Source organism: Nannobrachium achirus (genome assembly GCF_963921795.1).
Source record: "Nannobrachium achirus genome assembly, chromosome: 19".
Classification (NCBI taxonomy): domain Eukaryota; kingdom Metazoa; phylum Chordata; class Actinopteri; order Myctophiformes; family Myctophidae; genus Nannobrachium; species Nannobrachium achirus.
Window position 1 is genome coordinate 18,282,372 of NC_137826.1, and position 16,474 is coordinate 18,298,845.

At 43.7% G+C, this 16,474-nt stretch overlaps 1 protein-coding gene across 1 annotated transcript; it reads left to right on the top strand.

Moving 5' to 3' along the window:
- Positions 1 to 2,100: 2,100 nt before the first annotated feature.
- On the top strand, positions 2,101 to 6,558 carry LOC308304657 (transcription elongation factor SPT6-like; the record flags this gene model as incomplete). Its single annotated transcript, XM_080749281.1, has 1 exon — positions 2,101 to 6,558. One exon carries the CDS (start codon positions 2,101 to 2,103, stop codon positions 6,556 to 6,558), a length of 4,458 nt encoding a protein of 1,485 aa, XP_080605407.1.
- Positions 6,559 to 16,474: the final 9,916 nt, after the last annotated feature.

A 16,474-nucleotide genomic window follows, 5' to 3' on the forward strand; every position in this document is an offset into this window, starting at 1 on the left:
ATAAATACTGCCAGGGTTCTCCCTGAACACTGAAAACGATGGAAAGGGCTTTTCACAGGTCAAAAGGTGGCAAGCTTTGACCCTCATCGTGTCACTGTGCCCTTTAGCAACGCACTTCATCTCCTAGCTGATTGTTGGTTAACCCTTGCATTGTGTTAGAAACTTGCTGACACTTTTGGTGTTACCGGGTCCAAAATACTAAAAAAAATAACACATTTCATTAGTTTTTTCCCCCAACTTCAAACTCCATTTGACTCGTATTTCCGAACCTCACCTGTTACGTAGGTGACATCGTTGCTGATTGGATGTTGTTCCAACGAATCAGAGTAGGGTTAGGGTAGCTAAGTCATCAGCCAGCCAATACACACTGGTGTATTTGTCCCGCGTCGCACCACCACAGACCAATCGGAAGCCACGAGTGTTTCCACTCATTTTCTAGGTCCCACCTCCCTTGGAGATAGAAGCCTGGCCAGATTGAGAAGTGAAGTGACGAAACAAATCCACGGAAGGAAGCGTAGCAGGCTGGTACCCAGGCTAGAAGAGAAAGGCCAAAGAGGAGGTTCAATGATGTGGTGAGAGAGAACATGCAGGTAGCTGGTGTCACAGAGGAAGATGTAGAAAACAGATCCAGATCTGTGGCGACCCCGATGGGAATTAGCCGAAAGAAGTAGTAGTTCACCTACATTATTATGGCATGCAAATCGTCGTTGTTGGGTGGGAACCGATGTCCGAAACCGTTTGTTTTGTGTATCATTTTAAAATAATTTAAAATAGTGAAACGCCTGCGAGGCGTTGTGTGCTTGTAGATCTGCTATTTTCACTAGTTTTGTGCGACAGTCGTGTGTGGTGAAGCAATTTGAAACTTGGAGATACAAGGTTTCCGCCCAACAACGACGATATGGTATGAGAACAAACAGGCTGCTTGATTTGGAAGTTGTTGAAAAGTGAAAACTATGTTTTCGCCCCTGTCCGTCCATCTGTCCATATCAGTCCATCCGCGTGCGTGTGTGTCCTTCCGTCCGTTGGCACGATAGCAGCGAAACTGTGCACACACACACTCCCTGGGTGCCCCCTTTTTTTGCATGGGCCTGTTATAGCGCCACCAGGAGGCGGATTTGTGCAAAACACATTTTTGGTGTAGTACTCCTACAGATTTTGTCCAAAAATTACGCAAATCTCTATTGTCATTACATGAAACGGGTCTTTCAGATGATTGGCTAAGATTGGCTTCCAAAGTTTGCAAGAGTGCTCCATTTTGAACAAAATGCCTCAAATCATGAACACAGAGTGCCATTTCTGTGAAATTTTGCAAACACATTCCCACAAGGCAGAGGAAGAAATGCCACTTCAAAATGTTCAAATCAGCCTCATGGTGGCGCTATAACAGGTCGATTCGTGTTTTTACGGATAAATGTAGACTACAAGGTTTAGATAAGCAACAGGAATTGTACATTATATTTTGCCTATTGCCTATCCTATATGAATTGTACACAATGCTTGGCTGTCTCAGAAAGTAATTGATAGATTGTAAAACACAATGGTAAATAGTTATTATCAGTGGTGTAAGTACATTTCCACAGGACGTGGAAGTGGAACGTAATGTCTCTTAGTGCAGTGAGGTAGACCTATGCGGACTGACTGCCACCTATTGTCAGGTTTTGGTACAGCAGTTAGAACGTGTAAAGATTGTATTCAATAATAATTGTCATAAAGAATGCACCCAGAAAGATTATTAACAAGTGCCTAAATCGTATCTCCCACAATGCAACGCGAGGCGACGGCGTCCTGTTAACAGGTGTTTGTTTTGTTTGTGTATGTTGCCATGGTTTCGCGCGTCTCTCGGCTTATCACAGTAGTGACGTCACGTATGTTTGTGTATGGTTTTGCGCGTCAGTGACGTGGCAGTGAATATTTAGCTAAAACTGCCTGCAATGTCACTAACATCTCAGTGTGAAGTCCTAGCAGCTGAAGAGCAGAACATATACAGAACAATAACAGAACAGCAGAGCAAGTGAGCAACAGCGGAGAACATCAGAGAACAGAAGAGAATAGAAGAGAAAAACAATGCCCAAAGAGATTTACCTGAAGCGGTGTTGGGAAATGGCAGGTCTTTCCCCTGTTAGCCAGCCTCCAGGAATAAAGCGACAGAGAGCTGATGAGATGACTGACTGTGTCTGTGCACATAGTGACAAGATTGTCAAGATTCACAAGGAGGAGGCAGGGAACGTGAGTGCAGGAGTGAGTGATTCAGAGGATGAAGCGCGACATCGACCGGAGAAACGCAGTTACGAACTAGATGACGATGATTTGGACCTCATTGAGGAGAACACAGGTGTTAAAATGAAAAGGAGGAAAAATAAATACAAACGCGTGAAGACAATGGACGATGATGAGGACGACAATGATTTGAAGAACTTGGTCGCTGAGGAGATCTTTGCTGGCGACGGGGATGGTGAGGTCAAGCTGGAAGAGGGAGAGATTGTTGATATGCCTGTTCAGCAAGGCTGCAGTGACGAAGAAGAAGATGAGGAGGAGGAGTCAGACATAGATGACTTCATTGTGGACAATGACAGCCAACCTGCCACTAAAAAGTCGGGCAAGACATTCTCAGCATACACCACCGATGCAGCACTGCGGGAGGCCCAGGAGTTCTTTTTTGGAGACTTCGACTTTGCCGACATCTATGACCAGGAGGAAGAGGAAGAGGAGGAGGATGAGGAAGGTCGGGGGCGGCCCAAGAGGCGGCAGGGCAGGCAAAGCATGTTCGAGTTCTATGAGCCCAGTGAGCTGGAGAGAAACTATATGACCCACCAGGACAAAGAGATCAGCTACACTGACATGCCGGAGCGGTTCCAGCTACGGCCAGTCCCTGTGAAATCTGCTGAGGATGACGAGCTGGAGGAGGAAGCTAAATGGATCTTTAGACATGGTTTCTCCACCCAATCTATTTCCATACAGGAGGGCACAGATTACCTAGACAGAAGAAGGACCACAAACTTCACCAGGAAGGAAAAAGTTGTGAACACAATTGCCAAGATTAAGGAGGCCCTTGACTTGATGAGGAACCAGCACTTTGAGGTTCCATTCATAGCGTTCTACAGGAAGGAGTATGTGGAACCAGAACTAAACATCAATGACCTGTGGAAGGTGTGGCAATTGGATGAGAAGTGGACTCAGCTGAGGAACCGCAAGCAGAACCTGATGCGGCTCTTCCAGAGGATGCAGTCCTACCAGTGTGAGCAGATATCCTCAAACCCTGACGAATTCCTGGCGAATGGCATCCGTCCCCTGCATACCGGCGACATGGAGAGGCTCAACAGCGTCCAGACCTTCGACGAACTGAGGGATGTGTACAAGCACTTCCTGCTGCACTACAGCCAAGACATCCCCAACATGCAGAACTCTGTGAAAGTAGACAAGAATTGCAAGGATCTGAAGCAGGCCTCGCACAGGGACATGTACAACCTCTGCCAGAGTGCGGGACTTAATGGTTTGGTCAACAAATTTGGCTTAACACCGGAGCAGTTTGGAGAAAATTTACGAGACCACTACCAACGCCACGAGATGGAGCAATTCCCAGATGAACCGATGGAGTTGGCCAAGGATTATGTCTGCAGACAGTTCACAACTCCAGAGGCAGTGCTTGAAGGGACCAGGTACATGGTGGCAGTGCAGATCGCCCGGGAGCCCTTTATTCAACATGTTCTCAGGCACACTTTCCAGGAGAGGGCAAATATCAATATCAAGCCAACCAAGAAAGGCAAGAAGGAGATAGACGAGGCTCACTTTGCCTACTCTTTCAAGTACCTTAAGAACAAGCCTGTGAAACAGCTGAACGGGGATGAGTTCCTTAAGATGTGCTTGGCTGAGGAGGAGGGGCTGCTCATCATAGATATTTGTATTGATATGATTGGTGTCAAAGGGTATCCTCCTCAGACATATTCTGACGAGATCAAACAGTTCTACTACAGGGAAGAGTTCAGTCACCAGGTGCAAGAATGGAACAGGCAGTGGGCCTTGACCATAGACAGAGCCCTTACCCAGTTCCTCTACCCTCAGTTGTCGAAAGAACTCAAGAACAAGCTTGTTTTGGAGGCCAAGGAAAACGTTATCCGGTCATGTTGTAGGAGGTTGTACAACTGGCTGAAGGTAGCTCCGTACAGACCAGATCAGCAGCTGGAGAAAGACCTGATGGATGAGAGCCACGGCAAAGGTGTCCGAGTCCTGGGAGTCGCCTATGCCCCTAGTAAGGACACACCAGTGTTTTGTGCTCTCATCGATGGTGAGGGAGAGGTGATTGATTTCCTGCGTCTGCCCTACTTCATGAAGAGGAAGAACTCCTTTAGAGAAGATGAGCGGGTTAAAAAGGCTAATGATATTCAGAACCTGAAGATGTTTCTGAAGAGCAAGACACCTCATGTGGTTGCAGTTGCTGGAGAAAATAGAGATGCGTACATGATAATGGAGGACATCAAGAGGACCATCAGTGAGCTTCAACAAGAATGCTCTCTGTCCCCTGTGCGAGTGGAGCTGGTCGACAATGAACTGGCTACACTGTACATGAACAGCAAGAAGTCTGAGGATGATTTCAGAGACTTCCCACCATTGTTGCGACAGGCTGTGTCCATAGCCAGGAAGATCCAAGATCCTGTGTCAGAGTATGCTCACGTCTGCAGCAGTGACGAGGACATCCTCTGCCTCAAACTGCACCCACTACAGGAGAACATAGGGAAAGAGGAACTGCTCAACGCTCTGCACTGTGAATTCATTAACCGGGTCAACGAGGTGGGAGTGGACGTGAACAGGGCCATCGCCCATCCTTACACCCAGAGCCTTGTCCAGTATGTGTGTGGCCTTGGACCCAGGAAGGGCTCTCACCTCCTCAAGATTCTGCAGCATAAAAACACTCGTTTGGAAAACAGAACCCAGCTAGACACCATGTGTCATATGGGGCCCACGGTCTTCATCAACTGTGCCGGTTTCATCAAGATTGACACTGCTTCCCTTGGAGACAGCACAAACACTTACATTAATGTTCTGGATAGTTCCCGGGTCCACCCAGAGACATACGAGTTGGCTCTGAAGATGGCTGCAGACGCCATGGAGTATGACGGGTCGGCAGAGGATGCCAACTTGGCTGGAGCACTGAAGGAGATCTTGAAGAACCCAGGGCATCTCAAAGATTTAGATCTGGACACCTTCGCAGAGGAGCTGGAGAGACAGGGTTATGGCAAGAAGGGAATCACTCTCTATGACATCTGTGCTGAGCTGAGCTGCAGGTACAAAGACATGAGAGTTCCATACAGAAGCCCCAACACGGAGCAGTTATTTAACTTGCTCACAAAGGAGACACCAGAGACCTTCTATATAGGGAAGCTGATCACCAGTGTGGTAACAGGCATCGCTCACCGTTTGCCACGAGAGAAATTTGACCAGGCCAATAGTAACAAGGTCACAGGCCTGTGGCAGTGCCCCTTCTGCCTGCAGGACAACTTTGCTGAACTCAGCCAGGTGTGGGACCACTTTGACAACGGGTCCTGTCCAGGCAAGGGCATTGGTGTTCGGACCAGGTTGGACAATGGTATCGAAGGGTTCATTCGCACCAATTCCCTCAGCGACAAGGTGATCAAACACCCTGAGGAGCGGGTCAAGGTGGGCATGACGGTCTACTCTCGCATCATGAAAATCAACATAGAGAGGTTCAGTGTTGAGCTGACGTGCCGCACCTCCGACCTGATGGATAAGAGCAACAAGTGGAAGCTCCCCAAGGACAACTACTATGACTTTGACATGGAGACAGAGGACCAGAAGGATGAGGAACAACTCAAGAAGAAAGAACAGCAAACACCATATATAACACGTTGGATCAATCACCGCAATTTCCACAATATTGGTTTCAAGCAGGCAGAGGAGATGATGGAGTCGATGGACCAGGGAGACTTTGTCATCAGGCCCAGCAGCAAAGGAAGGAATTGCCTTACTGTGAGTTGGAAGGTGGCGGAAGGTATTCACCAGCATGCGTGTGTCAGAGAGGAGGGCAAGGACAATGCCTCAAGCTTGGGACACAAGCTCTGGATCAACACAGAGGAGTTTGAAGATCTGGAGGAGATCACAGTTCGCTACATTCAGCCGATGGCGGGGTTTGCTCGGGATCTACTGAGGCACGAACACTTCCAGGAGTGCAATGGAGGAGACCGGAAGAAAATGGAGGAGCTGTTGATAAAGACGAAGAGGGAGCAGCCCAGGTTTATTCCATATGTTATTTCGGCTTGTAAAGATCTGCCAGGGAAGTTCATGCTGGGTTACCAGCCTCGTCGGAAACCACTGGTAGAATACGTGACCGTCACCCCAAGCGGTTTGCGGTATCGCTCTCAGATGTTCCCTACAGTTAAGGAACTGTTCCACTGGTTCAAGAACCACTGCCACCAAGAGCCCTTACAAGGTATCACCCCAAACAGCAGCAGCAGAACAAGGACACCCGCATTATACGGGTGTCATCCACAAACACCCTGTCCAGGGAACGCCACATCAGCCAGCGTAAGCAAGCTCAGCTGTTAATAAACAATCCCTCCAAAATTAATAGTTGAAAAAACTGTACAGAATATGTCAATTCAATCAAAACTCTATCCAGTGATGATGTGATTAATATCTCCTAAGAAAGTGGAAGGAGACATGCTTTTTAAAAAGAACATACTATAGATTCTATAGTATGTTCTTTTAAAATGTCTCCTTCCCCTCTGCAAAGGTTATTAGTATCATATTATGTGTGTATTCTGTTAATATAATTTGATATACTAAATATATTACTGTAAGTAGGCTTTGTAACTCAGAAAGTTAACACAATGACTCCTTTATACATTCTGTAATATTGTTTTGTATTGTGTAACAACATTTTTGTAAAAAAACATCGTTATTATTTTCTTGCTAATATCTTGTATTATACTGCTTGACCTTTTATACCTTTGATCCCTTTAATAAAAGTATTACTATGGAATCCTATGGCTTGTTTATTGTTCATACCAACAGCTTTTACCTATACTATTGCCAAATAATCTTTTGGTCTTTACTCTCTTCCCCAGTCTCTCTCTCTCTCTCTCTCTCAATTCATCTTTTTAAATTTTCAATTCAACAGGCTTTATTGGCATGACATTTGACAAGTGTTGCCAAAGCACAATTACAAATAGCCTGAACAACAAAGAACAAACAGCATAACAAAATAAAGGATGAAATGAAATAAATAAAGTCGGCGGTGTGGTAAGTAAAACATACATAATTTATATGTAATGTGTATACATCTGTGTTCTATTGGTTGTTCCTTTTCTTGTTATGTTATTATTACAACATACTGTTACTCGTTTTTATCATTTTTCACCCTATACTTTAACATTACTAATATTACAGCACTACTCTCACTAAAACATCTTTAGAGTTTACATAGTTTGGAATATATTCATACAATTTTGCCTATCAATTGATGACACCTTGGTGAACAATTTCTCTATATATGTTTTCAATGAGGTCTTGAGGCTCATTCACTGTTCAAAAGGCAAAATTTCCATAGGCGGAGGTCTTTTTCAATCATCGTTTCCTAGGTAAGTGATCACAGCAGGACAATTTGGTAAGAGTACAAGAGAATGTGATGTTTTACACTGCATTTGTGAATTTTCAGGGGTTAGCTGACATTTGGTGAGTCAAGAGTAGCCACCATCATTGTAGTTTTGTGTCCACAACTGTTCCAATTTGGGCAAAGATTTAGGCGGATTTTTCCCCTGGGCCCCCCTGGGGCTTAAGAGGTTAAGCGTAAACAACCTCCACAACCCATATAGCATCAGGAACAGGAACTGTTTGTTTAATACTTCCTATCTCGTTGTCTCCTTTGTCCTTGTGAGTGTTATTGATTACTTGATGGATTCATCGACAGGCTTCAGGTCTCTGGAGAGATGACAGACAGACAGACAGACAGACAGACAGACAGACAGACAGACAGACAGATGGGAAACAAAAGAAAAAATAGAATTCTCTCCTCTCTCTCCATTTCCCCCTGGTCATGTGCGTGTGTGAGTGCGTGTACGTGTGTGAGTGCGTGCGTCCAACACAGGGAAACAAAAGAGAGAAACAAATGAGGAATAATGTTGAATGATTAGTGTTTTGTTTTATTGTCTATGGTGTTTCTTACACAATGTAATACATTTTTTACACAACACCCCTTTGTTCCACTGTTGTGATGTCTGTCTGTCTGTCTGTTGACTGTCTGTCTGTCTGTTTCTCCCTTATTTCTCTTTATCTCTCATTCTCTCTCTCTCTCTCTCTGCATGATGGCTTGTCCAGTGAGGATCAATGTGTGTCTGTCTCCCACTCCTGCCCTCTCCCCCCCTCTCTGTTTCTCTCTCTCTTTGTCTTTCTCTCCATCCCTGTCTCTCTCTCCACAGCTTCTATCCTCAGAGAGTTCAGAGCCTGGAAGCATTATCCCATCTTTGCCTTTGTCCTGCACTCTCATCTTCTCACACACACGCAAGTACACACACGCACGCACGCACGCACGCACGCACGCACACGCACACGCACACGCACACGCACACGCACACGCACACACACACACACACACACACACGAGAAGGATCTCTCTTGCAGGTATAGAGGCACAGATATAGTCAGACAGTATAGCTGTCTACATCGGGAAATCCATTAGAGCGTTGGTTCCCTTCGCTATCGCAGGGCTTTCCAAATGGTTGCTCTTGAGCAGTGGTTCTCAAAGTGGGGGTCCCAACCAAATGAGACACAGTTTAAACACTGTAACCCTATTTTCAATACAGAAAAGAGGACCGGGTGACCGTATGGTAGACAACGAATGTCACCATGACTCAGCCATAACCATAAGGGGCTCCCAATGCAACTACACCCAAATATGGAGTGTGTTATAACCTCAGTGTGTCATCATTGTGTCAGCACAAACAAATCAGTCAGCTCCATATATGGTCACAAAAGGGGGCATGCCCATATCTATCTATAAATGCGAGAAGTCTCTGCGTGTGTGTTTGTAATCCGCGTATCTCGAGAACCGTTCGTCCCACCGGCTTCAGATTCGGCACGCGCGTTCCCCACCGCGGCACGGAGTGCAGTGCCGGGCCTCGACCCGACCCGACGTGCGGTTTTCCCTAACCGGCGCGAAACGTTCGGAATCTCCTTATGCGGAAATCGGCGCAAAATCGGCACAAGCGCTGACTCATTGTGACATCACTGCAGTGCCGGGCGCAAGCGCTGAGTCATTGTGACATCACTGCAGGCAGATACAGGGGCCTAGCCTCGACCCGACAGACTGAGATCTCCATATATGGGCATATGGGCAGATACAGAGATCTCCATATATGGGCAATACAGGGGCCTTGCCTCGACCCTACAGATATCTCCGTATATGGGCATAAAAGGGACACAGACAGATATATCTCCGTATATGGGCATAAAAGGGACACAGACAGATATATGGGCATAAAAGGGACACAGACTGAGATCTCCATGACAGATATCTCCGTATATGGGCATAAAAGGGACACAGACTGATACAGAGAATGGGCATATGGGCAGATACAGAGATCTCCATATATGGGCATATGGGCATAAAATGGACGCAGATATATGGGCATAAAAGGGACACAGACTGAGATCTCCATATATGGGCATATGGGCAGATACAGAGATCTCCATATATGGGCATATGGGCATAAAAGATGGACACAGATAGAGTATATGGGCATAAAAGGGACACAGACAGATACAGAGATCTCCATATAATGGGGTTTGCATCCGTATATGGGCATAAAAGGGACACAGACAGATATATGGGCATAAAAGGGACACAGACTGAGATCTCCATGACAGATATCTCCGTATATGGGCATAAAAGGGACACAGACTGATACAGAGAATGGGCATATGGGCAGATACAGAGATCTCCATATATGGGCATATGGGCATAAAATGGACGCAGATATATGGGCATGGGCATAAAAGGGACACAGACTGAGATCTCCATATATGGGCATATGGGCAGATACAGAGATCTCCATATATGGGCATATGGGCATAAAAGATGGACACAGATAGAGTATATGGGCATAAAAGGGACACAGACAGATACAGAGATCTCCATATAATGGGGTTTGCATTAAAGGGTGGGGCATTCATTCCCTATTTACATCGTTCCCGAGTTGGCCAGGTCGCAAACTCCATATATGGGCATAAATGGGCACAGGCAAACAGATGGTCAAACCAGGTCCTAGAGAGATCTCCATATATGGGCAGAAAATGGACGTAGACAGACATATCTCTCCATATATGGGCATAAATGGACACACGCAAACAGATGGTCAAAACGGATCCTATGACAACAGGTATAATGGGGTTTGCATTAAAGGGCGGGGCATTCATTCCCTATTTACATTGTTCCCGAGTTGGCCAGGTCGCCGACTAGACGCTCGGCCGCCCTTCGGGCGGCCGAGCTTCTAGTATGGTCAATTGGGCATACACTGATGACATCAGGGATCTCCATATGGGCATAAAAGGGAAAGGATATGAGACAGATATGAGATCTTCATATATGGCCATATCAGTTGGATCGGTGGGGCAACATAGGTGTGAGAGCCGCAATATGGCCCGGACTTCTACTTTTGAAAAACCTCGTGAATCTAAGAATTGTGAATAGTTTCGAAACCTTTAACGCACAAATCTTCTCCATCTGAAACTCCTTTCAGATGGAGATGGAGGTCAATCAATGTGGATGTCCTCAGCATGAAAATGTGTGAGAACCACTGCTCATGGGTGGATCAGCCATGCAGCAGTTTGTGCACCATTATGAACACATAACTCCACAGTTCTGTCTGTTCAAAAGTACCTATAACCGAGTGAACCGCTATAGCAGCTAGCCAAACATACAAGACACACACGCACAATGCAACAATGAACCGCAACCAAATACACAACTGAAGCAAACACTTGAACAATAGCCGCACACGCACACACACACACGCGCACGCGCACGCACACGCACACACACACACACACACACACACACACACACACACACACACACACACACACACACAGTGTCTGACAGAATTTCAGACAAAGGGCCCAGACTTCAAGCGAGCAAATATTTATGAGTCTCGAAGGGTTAACAGTCTGAGCAGGAAAACTGGCGGAGTGCATACCAGAGCAGTGAGACGCAAAGCCATGGTGAGTTCTGTTCAACACTACCCCACTCTGTAGGAGGAGAGGAGAGGAAGAAGGGGAGGGGAGGGAGGGACACCTAATATAACACCTAATATAAAGTAAATAAAAAAGATGACGTCTACAATTGATTGAGAGAGAGAGAGAGAGAGAGAGAGAGAGAGAGAGAGAGAGAGAGTGAGTGGGTGAGAGTGTGTGTGTGTGTGTGTGTGTGTGTGTGTGTGTGTGTGTGTGTGTGTGTGTGTGTGTGTGTGTGTGTCTACCAGAACATGAGGCAGAGGGTGATTTTTCTGCTCTCTCCCTGAAGAGTAAGAACAACAGGACAAAGACAAGCGTTAAACACAGGATGGTGATTGTTCACCAAACCAGCTCAACTATTACAGTATGCTGAAAATTAATGAAAGAGTGAATCAGTGCAAGAGTGAAACACTAGAGCAGTGAAGGCCTGAAACATTATCCACACTGATATGATGTATGTTTTGTCTTGTATGTGTTTTTAACTTAACTGTTGCTTGTGAGAGGAACCACAATGGAAAGAAATCTTAGGACGTTATTGTTTATCCTGAAATGTTGTAACTCTGTTGTTTTATTGCATTTCTAATACATCAAGTAAATTTTCACCTCCAGTTCACTGTTTATATACTGTAAACTGTAAAAAGTAATAAATACATAAATACTTACATAGAGCAATCAGAGAAACTAGGCTACATCATAGCTGCAAAGCCGCTGGCTTTTTTGTGTGCGTTTTATCCTTTTGATAATGGTGTGACAATGTATTAGCCAATTTAGGCCTATTTTATCATTGCTGTCGAGCAGAAATGTTTTATTGCGGGGTGCCTGCTGTCCTAGTGGTCCAGGTGCATACCACATATGCTCTGATGCCTGACAGCGTGTCGTGGGTTCGAGTCCTGTTCCCAGTGACCTTTGCTGCATGTAACTCCCCATCTCTCTCCCCTCTACTGTCCTATCAATAAAGGCATAAAAGCCCCCAAAAAAAAAAAAAAAAATCATCTCCATATAACCTTTTGTGTTATTTCATAATTGAACTCCCTACTTGATCATACAGCATCACACAAAAGTATCAGATCTGCAAACTCAAAAAGCAGCGCAAAGCAGTGTGTTTTGAGCTTGTAGATCTGCTACTTTTGCCATTTTGTTTCATTTGAATGCTGAAAATTAACAGTATTGCGATCTCCACCCGACAGAAAAACTACAGTGTTAGTATGTTTAATATCAAGTCAAAGTCAACATTCCCTTCCTACTTTAACTTTATATAAGTACACTGCCTACTTTTTTGGCCTCACAGAATGTATTCCATTCCGTATGGATGTTACAAGATATTTGTTTTAAATCATTTTGGTGTACATTTGTAACATTGTGCAGCATGTGGAATGTGTTATTGTAGGCCTACTGCAGCGGCAGCATTGTGCTAATGGACGTTGGAATGCGTTCATTTCCTCTGTACCGTGTGTTTACACACTCAACATCCTGTCACAAACATACAGCTACACACTCACATGCACGCACGCACACGCACACACATACAGTTGCCATATCTGCTAATTATAATCTACTTTGGGCTTGTTTTTCAGTAAAGTTTGTAAAATTGTAATAGGCTAAATTGGTATTTTTTTGGGGGCCTTGTAGTTGCTTATTTGGGCATGCTTCCTAATTTATTTAAACCAGTGATCAATGGTTCTCAAACATTTTTATTATGCATTTGTCCGCAGATCCCCATCTGAAAACATTTGTGCTAGGGACCCCCATACAAGATTTGTGTTTTAAAATAGACTATTTCAATGAGGCCTACACAGTAGTCGCTTCTTTTGGGCTTGTTTCTCTCACAAAATCTGGCAACACTGTGTGTGTGTGTGTGTGTGTGTGTGTAGTCTATTGAACATACTGTATTTCAAAATACTATTTTTTTCCCTCCCAGATCCACATGAAAGATAAGATGGTCAGAGTGACCTGAATAAGTAAACATAACATGGAGATAAGAGTGTTATGTCAGCCTGAACAGGAAGTTAACTTTTTAAATACTCTTTCTTGACAAAAGCACCATCTTTTTTTGTTTGAGTTTATAAAAAAGAAAATACAATTACCTACTACCTATATTTAGTTGCAACATTACAGAAGAGAGAGAGAGAGAGAGAGAGAGAGAGAGAGAGAGAGTTGGAATCCATCCAGGCAAGTAGGTGAGAAAGGGAATGTTCAAGGTAGGTTGGCAGCAAAATATGCCAGCCTAAAAATGAGGGACAATGGGTGAACACTATAACACTACTACAGTTAATTAAACTATTGTAATTTTGTTTGTTTTTCTTTGTCTTGTTTGTATTACTTATTCTGAATAAGTAATTATTTGGTATCATACAGTATGTCATTAATGCTTTGGCAATATAAGAACACTTGTCATGCCAATAAAGCATTATTTGAATTGCGGGGAGGGGAGAGAGCAGAGAGAGTGATTTTTTTTGCATGGTCAGACAAAATAGGTGATACTTTGCTCTAATAAGCCTTTGGCTCCACCTAGTGGACACATCGAGAACTTCCAGAAAACCAAGCATTCTGAAGATAGGTAATAACAGCTTGCAGGGCCGTGGTATGGACCAGACACTGAACTAGAGTCCTGCCAACAGATTAACAAATTGAATTCATATGTTGTTCTTTTTTTAGGCAAGTTAGGCACTTTAATTTGAAGTACTTTTAACAAACCGTGCCATTGATGATGACTGCATGGCAAAAAGAGGTGTGCAAAAACACTGGGAGTGGAACAAACGTGTTTGTCAACATGCATAACAATAATGAAAAGATGTAAACATTTAATATTACACGTTAAATCAATAACAAAAAACTAAAGAGATTAAACCTAAGTGACCTTTAATAAACTAAAACTTAAATATCAGAGAAGTAGACAAAAAACGAATCAAACAAAAGGAAACTATAAAACTAACAGAGTGATTTATCATGTCTATTTGTAGACAAGAACCCCTCGTTAGTTTTTATGTTACAGAGGGATGTGTAGAGGAGTGTCTGAACGACAACCACTCTTGCATTCACACCATTCAACGCCAGCTGCTGCTAATGTGCCCTTGAGCCGAGCACTGCTGTGTTGCGTCTGTCCCAGCAGAGCCATTCAAGCCATTCTGTGCACAGCAGCCATATTGGGAAGAAATTGGTCCTCTTCCTTACTTCCTTCACAGGTGTTACCAATGATTCTGATAGGCTCTGTTCCATTTAGCGTGGCACAGTGGTTCTTAAAGGACCACCATAACTCTGAGATTGTAGAAATTTCTACACTCTCAGAGTTAGACATTGGAAACCCCTCAAGGACACTTTGACCCACTGGTGTTGGCAGAGTGTTTCCAGCTAGCCAACATGCACAATATGACTCAGTTTGACTAGAATGGAACAGCCTTCATTAGTATCATTGCTTGGTAGCACCTTCGAAGGAAGTAAGGAAAGGGCCCAATTTCTTCCCATAGAGCCGTGCAGTGCCTATTGACAGTACATAGAAGACTGTTCGTACTGGGACGCCTCCAGCTCTTTGAATGTGTGTGTGTGTGTGTGTGTGTGTGTGTGTGTGTGTTCGTTCTCTACCATATAAACCTGCCTTCTACAGGTGTGTTCCTTTTAAATGGCAGGTACGCACAACTACATCATTTCCTGTGCGAAATTTAGTTCCTCGTCATAGATTTAAAAAAAAAAAGAAAAAAGAAAGGAAAAATACAAATACAAAGGCTGGCAAAAGAAAAAACAGTGTAGAAAGACAACTCCTAATGTTTTCTTGAAATAAAACTGTCAAGTCGGAGTCGAGTTTAAAATCAAGTTCTTAATTTTCCAAGTCTTGCCAAGTTGGGGTACATTTGTTTTGCCAACGGTTTTACAGTACAGAATAGCTTTGGTTCAAGGTCCAACCTCCATCGCTACAGAATATAGAACTAACCTTTTAACCACTTAAAAACCCCAGTTTAGTTGGTTGACCGAGGTCCCTCAGGGCTCTATACTAGGTCCTCTAGCATTTCCCTCTATACCAAATCTCTTCGGCGAATATATAGGCGATCTACAAGTTTTTTACAATGAGCTTGTAGGTCTGCTACTTTTGCCTAATGTTCGCCCCAGAATAGGGTCGTTAAGGTTTCACGTGGTTTGACCCCAACCCCCCATGCGTTCATTCCAGAAAGAATATTACATACAAAAAGTCTCAGAATACCGAGATGAAAAATACAACATAAAATGGATTATGGCCACAATCAAAATAATTCAGAAGCAATAATAATGGGAATAATACAACGGTACATAACCATAATAATAATAATACAACTAAAGTCTAACCTAAAATTACGTAAATCAGAAGTTAAACATGAGTCAGAGGTTTGATATAAATAGGGAAATTGCGACAGCCAGATTCAGTAGTGTGCAAACCGCTGCTGTCGTGTGGAAACCTTGTATGTCCAAAACCCTTCCTTTTTTATCATTTTAAAAAACATGAAATTAAAATAGCCGACCTACACGCTCACAGCGCGTCGCATGGTGACACGTTGTGAGCTTAATGTAGATTGTCTATTTTCGCTTATTTTGTGTGACAGTCTTATGAAGCAGGACATTAATTTACAAAAAGGTATAAAGATGAAAAATGGAGATAGGTTTCTGCCCGACAGCAACGAAATCCAGCCAACGTTGATGAGAGAAAAAAGGAAATAACATATTGTGTTTGTTTGGTTGTAATGAAAATCGCACCTGTGCATGGTATCAAATATGACACATCTCCTTGTATGGGCAATTCCGTCTGTGACGTCAGTTATCTCCATACATGGAGTTCCATGCTCATACAGACACCCATAGATAGGGGACCTACACACAAAGCCAGAAGTAGGAGCGGTTAGCACCGCTCAAAAATATAGACATTTTTATTCTACAAAAGGAAAATGATAGATGGGAAAACTAAATCCTGTATTGGCACTTAATACCGTACAAAAAAACAAAGTATGTTATGTGAAGAGAAATTGAAATAAAAATACCTTGTCAAAGTGACTTTGTTAGTTTATCCAAAACATGTTGTTGGCTCACTAATAGAGAGCATCTTTATATAACCACTGGCATCCCTGTTTGTGGGCATGTTATTATAGGCAATTCAAAGATTTGAGAAAATATCTAAAATTGTATGCATTGACGTGTTCTGAGCTCATAGAACTACTTTTTTCCTTACCCCACTTTTCAAATATGGCTTAAGTGGTTAATCAATTAATCTGTT